The sequence below is a fragment of the Dipodomys merriami genome, unplaced genomic scaffold (genome assembly GCF_024711535.1).
Source record: "Dipodomys merriami isolate MVZ:Mamm:240054 unplaced genomic scaffold, mDipMer1.0.p SCAF_15, whole genome shotgun sequence".
Classification (NCBI taxonomy): Eukaryota; Metazoa; Chordata; class Mammalia; order Rodentia; family Heteromyidae; genus Dipodomys; species Dipodomys merriami.
The window spans coordinates 17,568,923-17,590,540 of NW_027202826.1; the positions used below are offsets into that span (position 1 = coordinate 17,568,923).

General features: G+C 34.7%; 1 protein-coding gene across 5 annotated transcripts in view; it reads right to left on the reverse strand.

Annotated features, from left to right (window-relative positions):
- Stpg2 (sperm tail PG-rich repeat containing 2) overlaps nucleotides 1–21,618 on the reverse strand; it is a 272,154-nt gene that overhangs the window by 183,026 nt on the left and 67,510 nt on the right. For all 5 annotated transcript variants that reach the window (XR_011371903.1, XR_011371904.1, XM_070022306.1 and 2 more), the window contains one exon: nucleotides 1,727–1,886. Coding sequence is in view for 3 of the 5 variants with exons in the window: in XM_070022306.1 (XP_069878407.1) it covers nucleotides 1,727–1,886 (160 nt within the window). In the remaining 2 variants the exon portion in view is untranslated. The remainder of the gene's footprint in view (nucleotides 1–1,726; nucleotides 1,887–21,618) is intronic.

Here is a 21,618-nt window from a genome sequence, read left to right on the forward strand (position 1 = left end):
GAGTGACCATATACTTAGGTATAAACACAAGCACAAGCTTTATAAAATTCCATTTTATAAAGCTCCACCCAGATAAATCAATAATGGTAGACTAATACAAGAGAAGAAAATGAAAATAAGCAGAATCAAATTTCAACTGAAAATGAATTTTGTAGCTGAAAATTCTAATCTATTCTTAAAAGATAAAAAATAAAGCAAGTCTTTATGGGTCTCAGGCTCTCCAAAGAGTAGTATTTGCTCTTTACAGGTGTATTCTCTCTTTTGTTTTGATTTTTGTTTTTCATTTAAAACTCTGGGGAAAAGATTGTTTTTATCATGTTTTTCTTCAGATTCTCATAAGATTCATTTTAGCAATTTGGTTTTTTAGTAGTAATACTTTTGCAAATGGTTGTTGCAAACTATTTTGTCCCTCTTCTCTATCTAGTTTCCTTGTACCATACTAATTGATTTATCTTCATTATCATAGAAAATTATTACATTCATCTTTAGACCAAGAATACTAATAATTGAATTAATCTTAATTTGAAAAATCAAAATTACTTGCAGAATTTTAGATCCCTCTCAGTGTATTTGTGCCAGTCCTAGGGCTCGAACTCAAGGCCTGGGCACTGTCCCTGAGTTGTTTCTATTTGTTGTTTGTTTATTGTTTTGCTCTGTGCTAGTATATTACTACTTGAACCACAGCTCTACTTTCAGCTCTTTTTGTGGTAACAGGGATAAGATTCTCATGGATTTTCATGCCCAGGCTAGTTTCAAACCACAACCCTCAAATCGCAGCCTCCTGAGTAGCTTGGATTACAGGTGTGAGCCCCCAGTGTCAGGACTCAAGTAAATATTTATCTTGTTCAACTACTTGCTTTTTTTTTTTTTTTTGGGGGGGTCCGGTTGTGGGGCCTGAACTCTGGGCCTGAGCGCTGTCCCTCAGCTCTTCAGCTCAAGGCTAGCACTCTACCACTTGAGCCACAGCGCCACTTCCGGCTTTTTTCTTTTTGCTTATGTGGTGCTGAGGAATCAAACCCAGGGCCTCGAGCATGCAAGGCAAGCGGTCTACCACTGAGCCACCTTCCCAGCCCCATGCTTTTTTAATATCTGAGAGAATAAAAATGATTCTAGGTAAGGGTCATAAGTTTCTTGAATGGTACTGATTTGGCCAAGTCAGGACAAAGTGTCTCTCTTACAAATTTTGCATGTTTACACTTCTGGCTTAAACCAGGCACTAGTGGCTCACACCTATAATCCTAGCTATTCAGGAGGCTGAGATCTGAGGATCATGGTTCAAAGCCAGCCTGGACAGGAAAGTCCATTAGACTCTTATCTCCAATTAACCACCAGAAAACCAGAAGTGACATTGTGGCTCAAGTTGTAGAGCACATGCCTTGAGTTGAAGAGCTCAGGGACAGCACCCAGGCCCAGAGTTCAAGCCCCACAACTGGCAAAAGATAAAATTAATTAATTCATTAAAAACTTCTAGGTTTTTCTTTAATAGGATGAATCCCAAATATCTTCAGTATTTTTAGTATTACTAGTAAAACTTCCTTTTGGTAAAAGTAAGAAAGAATATATTAAATCTTTTCATAAAATACTTTGTTTCACGGTTTGAGGCTTTTTGTTTTGCTTGTCCTATTCTCTTAGAGAGGTGTGTCAATGTAACTGTTTCTAATTATATATTTTAATATGGAAACCCTGGATTGTTCCCTATAAACTTTAAAGAATAATCTACACTTACCTGGTCCCTCAGTTGTTTTTACTTGGTATCGAGGAGTTCCACTAAGAAAGGAGGACTGGTTTTTTTCAGCTATACTGCTTCGAGGTGGCATGTATTTACGCTTCGTTTGTGACATCTCATATGATTTATGAACTTCATAACTGCCAGGGGCTGGTAAAACCTAGAAAAAATGTTAGCAGATAAGTATAAATATACTATACTTGAAAAATATCCAAGTAGATATTGCATAGACATTCACACTCAACATTGTAAGTAGAAAAAAACAAAAGCCTTTCATTAATTATCATAATAAAAATTTTAATGAAGATCACCCAAATCTATATTCTTGTGAGGCAAAACATAACTTCACTTGTCAAAAGTCAAAAATTAACAGAATTATGAAATCCAGGACCAAATTCTTTATTTTAAAAAAAAATTTACTATGCTAAGCACTGGTGAATGACAGCTCATGACTATAACCCCAGCTACTCAGGAGGCTGAGATCTGAGGATCAAGATTCCAAGCCACCCCAGGCAGATAAATATATGAGACTCTTATCTCCAATTGACTAACAAAAAGCTGGAAATGGAAGTATTGTTCACATAGAAGAGCATCTGCTATAAGAAAAACACAATGCAAGTTCTTGAGTTAAGCCCCACTACAAGCATTTAAAGGAAACAGATTTCATAATATAGAGAGCAAATATTTCACATTCAAGTTAAATAATGAAAATGGCATTTCTTACAGTAATGAGAACAGCAATTATTTTCTTCATCATAAGCAACAAACTACTCTTGCTTTTCTGTTCTAGGATAGCATTATTTATTCTACAAAATGGTTATTTCATTTTTAATAAGTTCCAATTAATTTAAAAGACTTCTCTTTTCATCACTTATAGTCATTATATGGTCTCCAATTATTTATATTTTAATCAACAAGAATCAGTATAGATATTAAGTATAATAAAAATTCTCAATTAAATACAATGCTACATATTTATTACACAGTTAATGTCTTCAACCATTAGCTACTTATTTCAACCATTAGCCAATTATCTCAAGGAAAATTTTAAGTTTTTTCTCATTATTTTGAAATTTGTTCACCTATATTATGTATAATGACCAAACTGTATAAATTTTAATGATTTCATTGTAGACTGGAGAATTTTATGGCTTACTATGCATTACAAATATCTGCTGTAAACTAGCAAACCTTAGGCAAACCACTTAACTTTTGTAACCCTCAGTTTCTTTTGGGGGGTAAAATCATAGTTATTATATGATAGGGTTATTATAATGATTAAAAGACTTAAAATAAGTGTCTTATTTAACTGTGCCTAATTCTACAGAACTATTAAGCAAATCTTACTATTCTAGAAAAGCTAATTTCCTTTCTTAAACTTTTCACCTTTTATTACCTGTAAGTACTTGTACAAAGAAGTTCCAATTCAAAAAAAAAAGAAGTTCCAATTCAATAGATCACTTTATGAATACAATGTATCTTGACTAATGTCACCCCTTCCCTTATTCTCTCATTGAAATTCCATCTCACTCTAGTAAGAATGGCCAACAAGAATCCAAACAATAACAAATGCTTGTGGGAATGTGAGAGGAAAGTAACCTTATTATACTACTGATGGGACTGTAAACTAGTGCAACCACTATGAAAGGATGTTTGGAGATTCCTCAAAAACCTGTATAGAACTACCCTGTGTCCTTAGTTATTTCTCTTTTCTTTTCTTTCCTTTTCTCTTTTAGAAAATAGTAAGAGATTGGAAAGACTTCATGCTGGCACAACAGAGAGGGAAATGGAGTTCTCAAGGGACAAATTCAATTTAAAAGATGGGTTCTGGTCACAAAGGGAAGTCTTAATTCCTGAAGTACAGAACTATGGAAGGAACTCAGAACTTTGATCCTTCAATGAATGCTGAGAGACAAATAGGAAATATTTCCTTTTTATGAAACCACCCTCCCACCCATTGTCCTACTCTATTTTCTGTTGTTATACCTGAACACCGAAGACAGGTGATCTATAAGGACAGGGGAAGAAGGCTAGAGAGAATAAAGAACATTGGGACGGCAGGTGATAATTATTTGGTGAAGGCCTTCTTACAATGTCAGATGGTTAAGGGTATCCCTGCAAAGACAGAGCAAGTGCATCAGAGAGAGCTGCCTCTATTAGAAAAACATGTGCTATGAGGAGACATTGACTAATTAATCCATCAATCCATTCAGTGTCTTTCCAAAACACATACTTACAAACAATTTTCTTCAAGAGATTTTTTTAAGTCATCAAACAATAAAAAAATGTAAATGTTACCTTATAATGGTAAATTCTTTAAAAAGAATATGTAAACTACCTGAGTACTTCCTACATCCTCCAAGACATCAAAATATTGTAATCTTGTATTAACTAATCTTCCATGTGAATTTTGCCTTATTAAACATTGTGCCTTATTCCATTAAAAAAGAAAGAAAGAACGAACTACCCTATGATCCATCAATACCACTCTCGGGCACTTATCCAGAAAATGCAAGTTAGATTATAGTAAAGATACTTTCACATACATGTACAATGTTGCACTATTCACCATAGACAATTTGTGGAAACAACTCAGATGCCTTAAAATGGATAAATGGATTAAGAAAGTATGATAGATATGGAGAGAGAGAAAGAGAGAGATTTGAATTCTACTCAAATCATCAGAAAAAATAATTTATCGCTTATAGGGAGATGGATGGGCTTGGGAAAAAGATGCTAAGTGAAGTAAGTCAGACTCAGAGGCAAATGGAGTATGGGCTCTCATATGTGGAAGTTAGATCTAAATTATAAACACTCATGAACATACATAGGGCTACATACACATATTCACAAATTGACTAAAGTTTCTTATACACAATGGAGGACTTCAATGTTGTAACTCCTGTGAAAAACTTAACAAGTAAACAGTGTCTTAATTTAACAAAATGAATGCCAGGAGCTGAAACATGCTTGAGAGGAGGGCCAGATGAATGGAGAGAGGAAGAGTACACAAATACAGTCATAATATTCAAGGTACAAATGTGAAAAACAGAACCAGGTAACTTGATGAGATGGGTGGGGCTGGGATAGAATTATCTGAATTTATTTTATTTTATTTTATTTGAATGCAAATAAAAACTAGGACTAAGCAATCAGTATTGGAATTAATAGGGCAGTAACTTCGAAGTTTCGATCAGAGCCAGGTGCTGGTGACTCAGACCTATAATCCCAGCTGCTCAAGTTGAGATACTCTTAACAGTTCAAAGCCAGCCTGGGCACAAAGTCCTGGAGACTATATCAAATTAACCAGCAAAATGCCAGAAGTGAAGCATATCTCTGGTGGTAGAGAACAAGCTGTGAGCAAAAAGACTGAGCAAGAGGAAAAGGCCCTGAATTTAAGCTTTGGTACCAACACACAAAGAAGTATGAGACAGAGACAGAGACAGAGACAGAGACAGAGACAGAGACAGAGACAAAGAGACAGAGAGAAACAGAGAGAGAGAGAGAGAGAGAGAGAGAGAAGATAGGGAAGGGAGGGAAGAAGAGAGGGAGGACACATGAAAGCAAGAATGATTCGTCAGTCACACAAACTTGATACTGACAAAGCATACTTCCTCTTCTTACATACGTATTATCAACCTCAAGCATATGTCATGTTGTCTTCTGTTCCCCAAGGACTACTAGATAAAGTAAAAGCTCTGATTGTGTCTACATGAACTCTCACATGTCTAGTCCCGGTGTCAAAAACCAAACATCATAGTGGATAAGGCGACTCAGAAAGCCCAGCAGCTGCTTTTTTTCTTACCTATATTGAGTGTATTTAGTTAAGGGAAGCTAAGGATAAACAATAGTGGCAGTATTTCCTGTAGATGACTTCTGTATCTTTTGGAGCTGCTTTTGTCGTAAATGTGAAAGGAAAATTGAACAGAGTACAATATTCCAAATAAATCATGAGTGACTCTGCCTAGGCTTTCTTTCAGACTTCATCCAATTAATATGTTTGGCAGCGGTCACACGGGTTTTAAAATGCTTTGCAACAAAAACAAGATTATATCAGTATTTACTTTTCTTCAATAATAATTTGTTCCTATCTAGAAAAGTTTATTAACACCTTGAATTCAAATACATTAGCTAGCTCTCCCATCTTTTGTGTAAATACTACCATTGTTCATGAACATCTCTTTCTATAATGTGCTTCTGCTACCCTTAAAATTAATTCACTGCCTATCTACTTGATATTACTGACCTCTGCTTACTTATCTTCAGTTTATATTTTATCTGGCTAAGCGATTAATATTTTAAGTAATAATCCTGGGTTAATGATCAATAAGATTAAGATTAAACTTCTAGTAAGAAATTCAAATGATATTTATATATCATATATATCATATGTAGGCATCTGTATATTTATATAGTACATTTATATATTTATGTATTCATGTAACTATAAATAGATAAATATTATATAAATACCTATATGCATTATCTAAATGAGCTGAAGACCATGTCAGGAAAATATACTATGTGTAGGTAAGAACAACTCTTGCCATCCCTTTATACATCACAGAAGATAAGAGGCATGAAGTGTAAATATAATAGACATTTCTCATGTCTTCTTTTTTTCTTATAACCAGTAATTTAATCCTATTATTATGATGGGAAGTTCTACATACTATACTGCAGAATCTGGGTCTCAACACAAAATCAAAAATATCTGATTCTCATCTTCTTGATCTCATTTTTCTTAACTAGGACACAAATCTAGGTCATGGGCTTAAATGCTAGTAGCCTTTAAGTTGGCAACTCATTACTCAAAGAAACATAGAACACTTAAAATTGCATGCCACTCAGAGATCCAGCAGTGTGAGCGGGCGTGTTTCCCTCTCAGAGGTAACAGTGGGGGAAAAAACAGAATAAAGAATTATTAACTCAAGGAAAACAATGACAGCAAATGTCTATTCAAATAAAATACATGCCTCAGTGCAAAGTAAAAGTAAATCTAAGGCATCTTAACATTCTTATCAGGATTTGGGATAATAGGGAAGTTCTTTAAAGATTCAAATCAAAACCAGGTGCTGCTACCTCTAATTTAAAACCAGAGCTCTAAACATAACTTTGCAATTAATGTTTGTAAAATTCTTAGAATGGTGTCTGACGCATAGGAACCCTGGAGTTAGCTTTCAGTATTGTGATCATTATTATAATTGCTATTGATATTGTTATTGTTATGTCTGGGACTATGTGAAACCTTCAATGAAAACATACCTTGCATGTCTGAGAAGAGATACTGATCAGATATTTTAAAGAAAGGCTTATGATATGTTAAGTGCCAGACAAACAAATAGGCAAATCAAAAGTAGTGAAGGTGCTGTGTGTGGGAGTTAAAAAACATATTTACTAAAAAAACAACAACAACAAAAAAACACCTATTTACTGGTTTCATTCAACCTGAAAGGAAGACAAGTCAGTTTGTTTGTGCTTTGGCAAAAACCATTCTACATGCCTAATGATTTTATTCAATTCTGTCTAATCAAATTCCCTGTAAAATTCTTCATGTTCAGATTCCTTACATTAACCCTCTATACAATCTAAACGTGACATAGTCTACGGGAAACTACTTTGTGATTTAACCCAAATTCAAAAAGTTTTCAAATTCCATCCAATGTTTCCTGCCACTTAAACATGTGAAATTCATATATCCTCTGAACTCAGAAATAGGATAGCACAAGCATGCACTGCTTTTCCAAAACTAGTATCCCCAAACACTAACAACTAAAACAGTAAATTAAAATAAAGAAAGGCACACTCAGTATTTGAGTTGTGTCTCATTTTCTACCATATAGAAATTAAAATTAAGTGTCAGTCCTGAAGTATCTATCTTTCGTGGTTTGTTTGTTTTTTGGTGGGGGTTGGGGCAGTGCTGAAGTTTGAACTCAGCCTTATGCTTGCTCAACTACTACTCTACCATTTTAAGTTATACCTCCAGTTCCGGTTTTGGCTGGCTACTTTGGAGGTGGAATCTCACAGACTTTTCTGCCCAGGCTGGCTTCAATTGTAATCTTCTACATCTCAGCCACTTGAGTAGCTAGGATTACAAATGAGAGCCATGGGCTCCTGGCTTACTTTTTTTTTTTTTGGTACCAGTTCTGGGGTTGAATTTGGGGCCTGGGCACTGTCCTTGAGCTTTTTTGCTCAAGGCTTTTCTGCTCTACCACTTGAGCCACAGCAACACTTACAGCTTTTGTGTATGGGTCCTTAATGGCAGATAAGAGTCTCACATTCTTTCTTGTCCTTTCAGCCATGATCCTCAGATCTCAGCCTCCTGAGTAACTAGGATTATAGGCATGAGAACTGGCTCCTGCTTCATTTTTTCCCCATTATTTGTTTATGGGGTACACAGACTCGAACCCAAGACCTTATGCATGCTAGGCAAGCACTCTTACCTCTAAGCCCCATTCCCAGCTCATCTGTGCTTCATTGTCAATAACTGTTTTACTAGATGTAAAATTCTTGTTTAATTTTTCTTCCCTTAGAATTTCGAGTATGTTATTGCACAAATTTCTGCCCTCCATTGTTTCCACGGCTGTTTTTTGTTGCTGCTTTCGAGATGTTCTCTTTGTCTTTCACCAGTTTTGAAATGATATGTCTTAAGTATGAATTCAATTTACAATTATCCTTGAACTTTATTAAGCTTCCTGGATCCATAGATTAATGTTATTTATTAAATTTGTTAAGATTTCCCAAATAATATTTTTCTACCATTCCATCTTCATACCATCTTCTGGAATTCCCATTACACCTTTGCTAGAATACATGACACTAGACCACAGCACTGAAAAACTACTCAGAAGTTCAATCCTGTTCTGTTTTCCGGATTCAATTATCTCTGTTGATCATTTAGTTCACTATACCTATCTTGTGTCATCTCAAATCTACTGAGGACAGATAAAGAATGTTTCATCTGTTATTGTAACTTATGAATTTTTATTCATTAGTTGTGAAAGTGGGAGGGAAAGGATGGTAGGGGAAAAACAAAGGAGGAGGCAACAATGCTCTATAGGAAATGTACTCATTATCTTGCTCATGTAACTGTAACCTCTCTATAAAGTATTTTTATATATCTACTGTATTTTTTACATCTACTGGAATTTTTGTGTATTGCCTACATACTTTACATTTCTAACATATAAGTTATCCTAATTCTTTGAAATAATTGCAATATTGCATAAATACTTGCTCTTCATTCCCTGCATTTGGATCATATTTCCTTGATATTTAAATATGCAATCACTTTTAGTAGAAAGCCAGACATTTAAAATAATATAGAAATTATAGATGTTTTTCTTCAGTAAAGGCTGTCCATTTCACCAAAGTTCAAATTTCAAGTTTATTAAGAAAATTAGCTATTTGTTTATTGCTTCTAGAATCTGTGCCTGTGTTCTTTTCATTCCTGATATTTGTTATTAATATCATTAATCACTTTTTCTTGATGTATAACATCACAAGGTGACCTATTTCAACTCCTAAAGATAAAATATACCTCCCTTAATTAGATGAGTAAAATAGGTTCATCTCTACTTTTGAATTTGTCTCTTTCCCCTTGAAGTTATGTCAATATTTGCTTTTCATATATGTAGAGCTGAACATACAAAATTTTTTACAAGAGCACAGATTTACTTCATTTAATTTCCATTGGTTTAAATTCTGGAGGGGTTACAGCGCCGCACAGATGCTGTGTCCAATGGTCTTAGCAAGAAGGTTGCTTTCAGAATTTGGCACAAACCATGCCACTGTTTGCAGGGGCATGAGTTATCTTTCCCCAAATTACTCTGGTTTTGCTGCCAGGAGTCACTGTGGTGTTTTTGCTTTGTATACACAAACCTATCTATTGGCCAAGTAGAAACTGGTATCACTTCAGGCATAAACACCTTCAATGTTAAGGGGAGCCTTGTGCTCCCTTTGGTTACTGAGACACTGCTTCTTTTTTTGTACTTTTTTTATTGTACAAATACTGTATAGAGGGGTTACAGTCACATGAGCACCATAATGAGTACATTTCCTATAGAGCATTGTTGCCTCCTTCTTTGTTTTTCCCCTACCATCCCTTCCCTCCCACTTCCACCACTACTTCCTGATTACCCCCTTCTCCGCCAAAGTTCGCTTCAACATTTCAACATAGTGTCTTGTACATCTCATTGTTACAATGGGGGAGACACTGCTTATTGCCAACAAAAATGGCCTTGTACCACAGCCCACCAGACATTTTGCCTTTTGGAAGTCCTGTTCCAAGCAGGCCTTCACAGGTTTCAAGTGACATGCAAATTTTAAATTACATTATTCTAGTACGTTTAACCTGTGAGAAATATTGACAGAAAGTGACTTTTTGCTTCCAACTTCGTTTTTCCTTAACATTGCTATCTATGCATTAGCTTGCAGAAATGGTTTTAAAAAAAAAAAAAGCACAGTTTTCAGAATATCTTAGATTTGTAGAAGTGAATTGTATGCAGTAAGTTTCAAAAAGAAAGCAGAAATTGTAAGGTGTTTTCTTTCCTGTGCACATTTATCAGGTCAAAGCAAGATCCAAAGAATGGGTTTGCACTACCAAACAACAACAAATACTTGAGGACACTGTCAAAAAGGAACTGTAATATACTGTTGGTGGGAAGGTAAGCTTGTTCAACCACTCTGGCAAACAATATGGTGGTTCCCCCAAAAATAAACATAGAACTACCTTATGACCCAATAATCCCACTCATGGGCATTTACCCAATAGAACACAAACAAGGTTATAGTAAAGCCATCAGCACAATCATGTTCATTGCAACACTATTCACCATAGCCAAGAAGTGGAATCAGCCCAGATGCCCCTCAATGAATTAACAGAATAAGAAAATGTGGTATATATGCAAAGGAATTTTACTTACCTATTAGAAAGAATGATACTGTACCATTCATAAGGAAATTGGAAAAATTATATTAAATAACCCAGATCCAGAGAAACAAAGGTTACATTTGTGGTGGAAAGAATATACCTATAAATTTATAAGTAAACATGTTGAGCAGTATGCAAGTGGTTACAAATGAATTAACTGAAGTATAATAGACTCTATGGAGAGCTCATATAGTATAATCTTTTAGAAAGACTAGATCAAAACCCAAAAAAATCAACTCTAGGAAATGGGTACATCCAAGAGGGGGTGGGGCCAAGGGGAGAGAGGTAAATGAATAAAGAGGGCAGGGAGGAATACAGTCAATAATTTATTGTATATACCACAAAATTAAGAAAAGTAAGGGAAAGAGTGGGTCAAAGGGGAGTTGGAATGTTGAAGTGAGTGACATGATCAAAATACATTGTACTCATAAATTGCTTTGTTATATGGCACCTCCTTTGTACAACTACTTCAAGATCATTTTTAATTTTTAAAAAATAATAGAACTTTACAACTTTGGCAGGGGGGGGTAGATGTGGGGGGGGAGATGGGAAGGGATAGGAAAGAGAACAAAGGAGGAGGCAACAATGCTTGATAAGAAATGTACTCATTATCTTGCCCATGTAATTGTAACTCCTTTGTATGGTATTTTCACAATAAAAAAAAATAATAGGTTTGTCATGAGTTAATTTTAAAAGAAAAAGAATTTAGCAGAACTTTTTAAGGTCACATAGACTAGCAGGAAAGAATAAAGCCCAAGAGAGCTAAACTTCATCACAGGTGCATTATGATGCGAGTATTTGCTAAATACTGAAGCAGGCAAAAGGATCTATCCTTTTGGACCTGGCACAGAAGAGAAAATTCTCCCACGGGGGAGTGATGTTTAGAAGCCACACTAGAACAAGGGCTGGCACAAATAAGTTTCTCCTTCAAGTATTTCTCTACATTTTTCCACAAGATTATAATTGAAGTAAAATAATGGATATGCACAAACTGAGATAGCAAAAAGGAACTAAAATGTTCTGTCAATTTCTCTTGCAGAAATTTAGACCAGAAACAAATAAAAGTAAGCTGCATTCTCTCATCAATCAAAATAAAAGGATAACTAAAAACATTTGAGCATCTGACATAAAAATTAGTTATCCAAAATTCTACTGGAAACATATTATCGCCTCCACCATTCCCTAGGGTTATCAATTCATGTCTATGACTCTCTTACTGACTTCTGTATTTTTTAAAAAATCATTGAAGAAGTTTTCTGGTTTTTTTTACAACACATACTCATTTCTCTTACCTCCCTGACTACTTTGTTGAAACTTTATATATGAATGACTTCCTGTAAGCTTTATTTAAAGTATACAATCTGACATCTTTTCATATATGTATTACACACAAAACAAAGTTATTTAGATATTTGTGATCTCTCTCACTCTCCCTCTATCATGTAAGGATATATCAAAGACTCCTTAACCTCAGACATCCCATTGTCTAGACTGTGGAGAAATAAATTCCTGTTGAGACACCCAGTCTATGACACTTTGTTATAGAACCTGCCTACCTAGGGCAATGTATTTTTTTTTTAATTTTTTTTTTTTTTTTAGTCTGGTCGTGGGGCCTGAACTCTGGGCCTGAGCACTGTCCCTCAGCTCTTCAGCTCAAGGCTAGTGCTCTTAGGGCAATGTATTTTATTCATGTTAACTGCTGAGAAATATTCCATCCTACGGATGTTCTAGTCTGCTGATCATTCACTACTTAATGAACATTTGCAAATTTTCCAGTTTAGAGTAAACAAGAGGGCTTTGGTTAATAATATGGCCCATAAATATTCACATACATTTTTCTATGCAGATATTTGCTTATATTCCTCTTGAGTAAAACTGAATGCTTAGGTCTAAAATAGATGAATTTTTAATTATCTGAATTTTGAATGCAAGTATCCTTCTAAAATGTGGTGTGTGATTTTTTTGATATGTTAATTTACAGCACAGCTTCATATTTTTGTATACATTTTCCCCTAAAGACCAAAGGCCTCTAAAATGCTGGGCTAAGAAAAAGAAAAAAGATCAGAGGCTAATATGTTTTATGGAATAAATGCAAATACACTGACAATTATTGGTTATAATATAAAATAATGGTATAATATATTATAAATGGAAAAAAATCATTCTAGGTTCTGTCACAGCACCTAGAAAGACTAAACTCATCTCTTAGTCCTACATGTTATTACAGCAATTAGGCTACAGCCAGATTACAATAGTATTTTTTCAAGAACTTTGTGTTCAGGTGAGTATAGGAGAAAAATGCACAGAAACTATAACTATTATGTAAAATATTCAAAATTTATACAGCAAACAGTTGTAGTTACAATGGAGCTTCCATATAAGTTTTACTGTTATTTCCCAACAGTCTAATCAATATTGTTGCATCTTTCTTTTGCTTCATAAACATTCAACGAAATGTTAAAGAAACAACATATTAGGACAGATAGTGATAATTGGGGGGAAAGGATGCTTTGAGAAACAATCTTATAGCAACAGAATTTATTTACATAGGAATTCAAAGGTGAAAAGTTAACCTGATTAAAAATTTAGTTGATACACAGTTCATCTATTTCACTGTGGCAAGCCATCAAAATAATTATGATTCCGTAAAGCAATCTAATCTCAAGTGAATGGTAAAAAGTCTGTCTTCCAATTAGCACATTAGTGGGACTTGCCTAATTAAATCAATTGAATACTAAAAGAAGAAAAGCCCCCTAAGTGTGCACCCTGAGACTCATATGAAGAAACAGATGGAATCATGTAATACATTGCACATTAAGAAATTGTTGGCAAGTGTTTCATATGTGAATATTTTTGTATATGGCAAATCAAAGGTCTAGAAAAGGCCTTAAACCCTAGTGGAAATGCTCAAATGTGAAAATTCAGGTTTTCAAATCTATTCTGTTGATGCTAACTTACAATTAAGCAATGTTGTCTCCAAAACACTTATAGAATGAATGTTGGACCATAAAATGGGTGAATTAATCTTCTAAATATAAATGCCTTATTAGAATGTAATTAGAAAGTCTTTGGAGATATTTGTCAGGAAATTACATGCTGCTTCCTTTGTTTGCCAGTGTTGAGGGAACTGGTATACAATTCCTTCAACAATGTTTTCCTTATTAGTCATAATATACGTTTAAAAGTGAAAAATATTCTACCATATACATGTTGTAAAAGATTTTTAAAAACTATTTTTGAAGCTGGACATAATAGTGCCACATACCTGTAATACCAGCACTTGGAAGGCTGGTGCAGGAGGATTTGAAGTTTGAGGCCACCTGGGCTAGGAAAAACATGCATCGAAAAAGAATAACCTGATTTTTGCATTTTTTTTGGTTTTGATTTTTTTTCTCTTTTTTTATTTTATAATTTTTGCATATTTTTAAGAGAAGACAGAGTCTATAAAGTCTCCGTTTAAGTAGTATCTCACACAAACTTGTATTTTTAAAGAGAAATCTAAATATTTCTCTTGTAAACAGACATCAACATTCTTTTAGCTTGGAAATAAACAAGGACAGAAAAATTTTGAACAAGGCTATACAGCAGAATTGTAATACAAGCACAGAACTAAAAGATCATTTTGAAATGAGGAGATCTGGAGGATCTAATCACTATGCTAAATGAGATAAGCCAGACTCAGAAAAATAAATACTGCATGATTTCATTTTATATGTGTAATATCATAAAAATGTTTTACATTTTAAGCCAATGATATAGGCTCTTTGAGAGCCTCTTTTTCTCTTTTAAATTGGGAATCAAAAGGCATTTAAGTAAAAGACCAGCTAATACAAGTCAGATGAAATGTAGCCAAACAAACAGGAATTAGCACAGGATTAAAAAAGATTGTCTTCACATATCAGAAAAAAAAAAAGGTGAGATTTATTTCATTTGGAAATAGAATAGTACAGAAAATAGGCCTTGAAAAGAAAAGCAGGATACCTAGTTTCTAGTTCGGGGTCTCTTATAACTGTAACACTACAAAAAGTCCAAAAATTAGAAATGACCTCAGTAGTGAAGATGACAAATCCCTTTAAAATGGATCACCTGTGATGTAGATAAGGAGTGGCCACGCCAGGATACAGGGGCACTAAGAAATGCAACCTTCCCACCACTACTCAATGTTTTCCTTTCCTAAATAGTTTTACAATTTTGTATTGCTAGAAAGAAAAATCTTTGGGGAGAAAAGCAATGTGCTAAAGTTGAAGAGCAGGAGTGAGTGCAGGATACTTTACGAGTAAAAGTATTTCTGTGAAAACTTCTAATACACGTTTAGAGAATGCTAAGCATTTTTCCATTGCTGACAGATTAAAATGTCCTTTTTGTTGCAGCTACTTTCTAATTCTTTTTTAAATATTTTAATATGTTTTTTATTTTAAAAATACTGTACAGAGGGGTTCCAGTTACATGAATAAGGTAATGAGTACATTTCCTATCAAGCATTGTTACCTCCTCCTTACGCTTAATAAGGAAAAAATGCTAATTTAAAATTTGAAAAACAAGAAAAGCAAAATGAGAACAACAAACACCATAAATATCAGCTGGGCCTGTGGCTCTACAGGTAGAAGACCATAAATAAGCAGAAAATCCCAAGTGAGAGCACAAGGTTCTGAGTGCAAGTCCTAATACAAGCTTGATTCATCAATTAATTTTTAAAATTTGCCAAAAAAATTATATTAAGTGAAGTAAGCCGGGCCCCAAGAAACATAGGTCCCATGGTTTCCCTTATTTGCAATATCTAGTATGTCTGAGTCAAGCAGAAAAGGTCAGATAAGGTTATGTTAGGGAAATGAACCCTAAGATATGTATTCAAGTGGTGTTTCTTTCATGAGATTGTTTCTAACACATTTATAAGATTATTTCTTAGTTGCTTTGAATGTCCCTCCCCCACAGTATAACCCCTGCTTTCACTGTATTTGATGTTGGTATAATGTGTAGAGGGGAAGGGAAAAAACAAATCATTTAAATAGCGATACAGGTGGACCCATTGCAACAATGAGATGTACAAGTCGTTATGTCAAAAACAAACTTTACAACTTTGGTGGGGGGGGGTGAGAGAGGGGGAGGAGTGATAGGTAGGGGGAGGATGGGAAGGTTTGGAAAGGGGAAACATAGGAGGAGGCTACAATGCTTGATAAGAAATGTACTCATTATCTTGCCCATGTAATTGTAACCCCTCTGTACAGTATTTTCACAATTAAAAAAAGTTGCCAAAAATAAACTTTTAAACTGTATTGTTTTTTAACTATTTCACTTTAAAAAGAGTTAAAATTATAGCAACAAAGAACATGCCAATAGGGTTTTTTCTGAAGGTCAATACAACCGAGTTCTGTGGCAATAAATGTTGCTTGGCATTTTGGTTATTATAAGGAAACCCAAAATTGGAGAGATTAAATTAGGTTAAAAGGTGAGGGATTTTTACATAAAGATACAAAAGCATAATTTACAGTAACTTTATCTTAATTATATCCATGGTGATATTCAACCACAACATTGCCAGATGCATAGATTATTCATGCACTCATTGCAGAAGGCTGCCGGTCACATCGCTTGCTCTGAGACAGTCAGTGTACATGCATCAACATCCATGTTAAGTTGGCAAGAAGACAATCAGTGTACTATCGCGGAGAAAACAGGGTACTCCCAAGGAAGAGAACTTTCACTGAGATCTACGCCTGTGTCTGATTCAGGTGAGGGGAGTAATGTAGATATTAGTTTACTAGCTATTACTTGAAGCTCTCTCATGGAGATAATAGCACCATTCACATGCTAGCTGCTACAACATCATGCTGATTTTCATTAAATTTGGCACAGGGTGGTCAGCATGGAAACTACTTTCAAGCCATATAACTGAAAAATTTTCCTCTGTTTATGACTATTATATTTGCTCTTAATAGTGGCACTCACTAAAAATTTGACAAGTTCACTGATCATTCCCCTGCAAAGCAACATATTCCTTTTCAAATGTTAATACATAAGTAATAAAAATATCCTCTAATATATTCTAAGTTTATGTTCATATAGTGTAAACATATAAAATTAGTTGCACAAATGAATCTGACTAATAAAAACAATTTTAAAATATATTAACTACATAAGCAAAAGAGGATATTAACATTCAAAAATAATCATCTAAGCCAGGTCATTGATGAATCAAACCTGTGATTCTAAGTACTCGGGAAGTTGAGATCTGAGGATCAGTTTGAAGTCAACAAAGGTAGAAAAGTTCACAAGATTCTATAGCTAATTAACCAGCAATACCAAGACCAGTGGCATGGCTCCTGTGGTACAGTACCAACCTAACAATTGTTAGGTTCTGAGTACAAACCACATACTAGAAAAATAATAGTAATGATCTATACAAGTCAAATCCTTAATTTGTATTATGCAGAAAGACTCTGAACCTTCCCAAATCCCCATCATTTTCTGATTTATTTTTCATTTTGCTTTTACCATGTTTAAAGACACTGGTTTGTTTAAAGAACTAGAAAACTAGGGGGCTGGGAAGGTGGCTCAGTGGTAGAGTGCTTGCTAGAGGGCTAGTGTCCCCACATCCACATATAGCACATGAATTAGAGTTCCCACCTACCAATATAGAGGAGATGCCAGCAATGCTGAGTACTGTGAGTTAGAGTGCAGTAATACCAGCCTGGGGAGAAAAGCCCATACAACTCCATCTCCAAATAACTGACAAAAAGCCAGAGGGAAGGCATGATTTAAGAGGCAGAGCACCAGCCAAGCAAGTCAGCCAATCAAGTGCAAGATCCTAAGTTCAAAACCAAGTAGTGGAGGGTGGCAAGGGGGGTAGGGGGAGTGAAATAGAGTTTCTAGAAATCTAGGTGTATATTAAGAAGCCTAAAATTATTAAAGTAAAATCTTCTGTGTAAGTGTTTAGTTATAACCACCATGATTTGAAGTTTTTCTCTGGATTTCAGCCTCCTGAATAGCTAGGATTACAAGTGTGAGCCATTGGTGACAGACTCCCTTTTATTTTAAAATAATGATTTAAAAATTAGAAGTCCAGCAGGTACTGGTGGCTCATGCTGGTAACCTTAGCTACCTACAATGATGAGATCTAAGGATGGCTGTTCAAAGCCAGCCCAGGCAGGAAAAAAAATCCCTGTGAGACTTTTAGCTCAATTAACTACTCAAAAAATTAGAAGTGGAGCTATGGCTCAAAGGGGTAGAGTGCTAGCCTTGAACAAAAGGGCGCAGGCCCTGTGTTCAAGTAGCAGAGAGAGAGAGAGAGAGAGAGAGAGAGATACGAGCTCGAACATGTGCGTGTGTCTGTCTGTCTGTCTGTCTGTCTGTCTGTCTGTCTGTCTGTCTGTCTGTCTGTATATGGTCCATGAGATCTTTAAATATGGGAAAGCTGAATAGTGCCATATATAAAGCAAATGCAAAGATATAATATTAAGAGCTTGGTTTTTTAAAAGTTATCTAGATTCAAACAATTGAAGTTATTTTTATGTGGTCTGGTGACAAGGAAGGAACTTTGCAAAGATGCAAGGTCTAACAAAAGCTAGCTCTAAAGAGCTACAAAGTCCCCACAGAATTCTAACTGTGAAACTTATAAAGGGGTTTTCTGAAGTTTTAAGACATTGCTAAAGTAACCAATTTCCCCTAGAGACATAGAAACACTGCAAAATACAAAATACTACTACTGTAATACAAATAGAATACAAATAGTTTTCAATTGCATAAATCAAGTGTCAGTGTTATGAGACAATCTTACAGAAAATGCTGTATTTTAAAGTAACTATTAACGCTGTTTTCTAGTATATGTTTTTTAAAAGACATGAACCATCTTTTTGAGGTTAGGTTCCCTAGGCACCAAATGGAAATTGAAAGTAAACTGATGTAATTCCTATTTTAAAAGAAATAATCTTCCTTTCACAGGTAAAACGCTATGCAATGTGAGCTAAAACTATATTAAAATGATGTTTAACACTTTATAAATCAAGAATGCCACCATTTATGGGTAATGTCATTAATCATCCAACTATTGAGTTTTAAGTTGATTACTTAATCTCACTTTATGATCATTGCAGGTTTATCTACAACGGAACATAAGTTCTCACTGGGTGAAGGGAGTTCATGCTTGTAATCCTAGCTACTCAGAGCCTGAGATCTGAGGATGAAGATTCAAGACCAGAAGAAAAATGAGGGAGGGGGTAACAAGTTCAACAAGAAATGTACTCACTACCTTACATAACCCTTCTGTATATCACCTAGACAATAAAATTGTTTCTCTTGTATGTTCTTCCCCCATGGCAAAATACTTAAAAAAGAAAAGAGTAAAAAAAGATTCAAGAATAGTTCCCTGAAATATCCTTTTACATAAGACAAATTTTACTAACATTAGATTGAGTAAAAAGAAAAGGAATTCAACATGGCACAATGTGCATGATAAACTAATGCTCCTTATCCAATTTCCAGATGTAAGGAGCCATTAAAAGAATGCTCAAAACCAACAAACAATTTTCACACTCTATTTTAAGAAATCTATTTAGAGTCTCTAACATAATGACCCATTGAAATTTTAATTTTTAGAGAATCTATGAATCATTGCATCAAGAATCAGATCTATGAATCATTGTATCAAGAATCAGATTGGAATGACAATGAAACCTTTATTGAGCCACTACATTAAAAGTGTATATTGCTTACTGCCTTTAATACCAGTATTACATAAATGCATGTTCCAGAAACGTCACGAAAATTATATGACAACTCTTGTAGCTAAGAAAGTAATTTTGAGGTGTACACTTGTCTTGCCTTTTTAAATTTGTAAACCAGCCCTAAAAGGAAATGCATATCTGGGAAACTGAACTGTCTTTTTGCAGTTTAGCCTTCCTGTACATAAAATATGTCATTAATTTTATTGGGGGAAAAGATTCCATCCAAACATGTTGCCTACACCTATGAGTTAAGGGTGTCTGTACTATACAGCATGTAGCTTTTATTTTCTAAAATCATAGATAGGGCATGTATATGAATTATAAATATATAAATACAAGTTTGTATTAAAAGTTTTATAGTTTATGGCAAAATCGGGTAGGCTAATAAGTACAGTCCCTGTGAAAGGAATGTTTGTGGCTCATGTCAGTGTGTGAATGCATAGACAATTTAAAGTTTTGATATATTTGTGATATTTATCTTCTTTGAGCATTGCAATCCCACCCCCCACCACCACCAAGGGAATTCAATGGGAATGTTCATTGTGACTTGTCCTCTGTTGCATTTAAAGTTATTTCCTGCAACTTATTTTCAGTACATAATTAAAAATTTGTTGTATATATTTAAAAAAGATTCAAGACCAGGGCAATCAGGAAAGTTTCTAAGACTTCTAATCTCTAATTAACCAGCAAATAGACAGCAGTAGATGTGTGGCTCAAGTGGTAGAGTACCACCACTGAGCAAAAAAGCAAAGGGACAGTACGTTGGCCTTGAGGTCATTACAGAAAAAAAAGAACATAAAGTCACAAAAATAAATAAATAAATAAATATTTTCATGGGAAAAAATGTGAGAAACTCAAACATCTGGAAGCTAAAAACACATGCCAAAAATGTCTCAAGCTATAAAAGTTTAGAGAGATTTTTTTCATAAAATCATGCACTTTAAGAACAGTGACACTGATTAAGATGCATTGTATGTATTCATATACTTCTGTGTAAAACAGCAACTCTTTTACAACTACTTAAAGACATAAAATATTTTAATAGGAACAGTGATAGCTCTTTCACTTTGTAGTTCACATATTCTCTTGAGATCAACAGTGTATTTAAAATAAACAAAGCTTTATTTATCAAAGTAGGAGAATGAAGAAAAGAGGTATGTTACTGTCAAAAACAACTGATATATGACTTTAAGTGTATTATTTTATGATAATTAGAAACCTTGTTTAGCGTTAAATTTGCTTTAGGTATTGCTTCTAGTACTGTCTGAAAAGCAGAAAATATATCTTGATCTTACTCATTTTTATACTCAAAAAAAATACCTTCCAGGATAGAACATAAGATTTGCATGAGCTCCAGTCCTTTTATTTATTTGAAGAGAATGAATTTTGTGAGTTAAAGGTTAACAAACTCTCTGATGGAAGAATAAACTTAAGAATCTAATAATGTTTCATTCAAATAGAAAGAACAATAAATTTAATTGCAGACCCAGAGAATTTCTAAGTTCTATAGGCCAGAGACTGTAAGATCTGTGTTTTCACTAGATCAGCCACTCCCCATGGCTGGCTACTGGGTAAGTGATGGAGGCTTCCTCTGTCCAAGCTATATTCCCATCTCCATGGAAACCAGTGTTCCTCACTGCCCGAAATCATCTAAATAACTCCTACTCAGGTATATTCTTCCTTCAAAAATGTTCTGTGCCAATAAACTTACACACTCTGTCATAATCTTTCTGTTATAAAATATGGAGCTAAAACCATGGATTATGGAATCTGATAGGTGCAAGTTTAACCTTCAACTCAGCTACTGATTAGCTATAAAAACTACTGAACAACCCTGAGCCTCCATGTGCCTCCAAAACAAAACATAGAAGTGCGTTTAGGAGAACTAAATGAGGAAATACAATAGGTAGCAAGATAAATTATTCGTGTTTGGATGTTCCCAGCTCTACTCTACTCGTATAGAAGATGAGATGCCTTGGAGGTGGGATTCAAGTCTAAAAGCAAAACGTATGCCACTGATATACTTTGCATACAACTTCATGCAGTAATTTTAAGGCACCTGCATTCTAACTGTGATCCCATCAGGTAATCCATCCAGTCAGCTATAGGAGTTTCCACTTGTGGCACTAAGTCAGCAATCAAAAGTTGTGAGTTTTTACAACACTTTGGTTTTAGGATTTTCATGTTGGGAATTAAGCAAGAAGCTCAAACTTCATTTTAAAAAATTCTCTGCCTCAAAT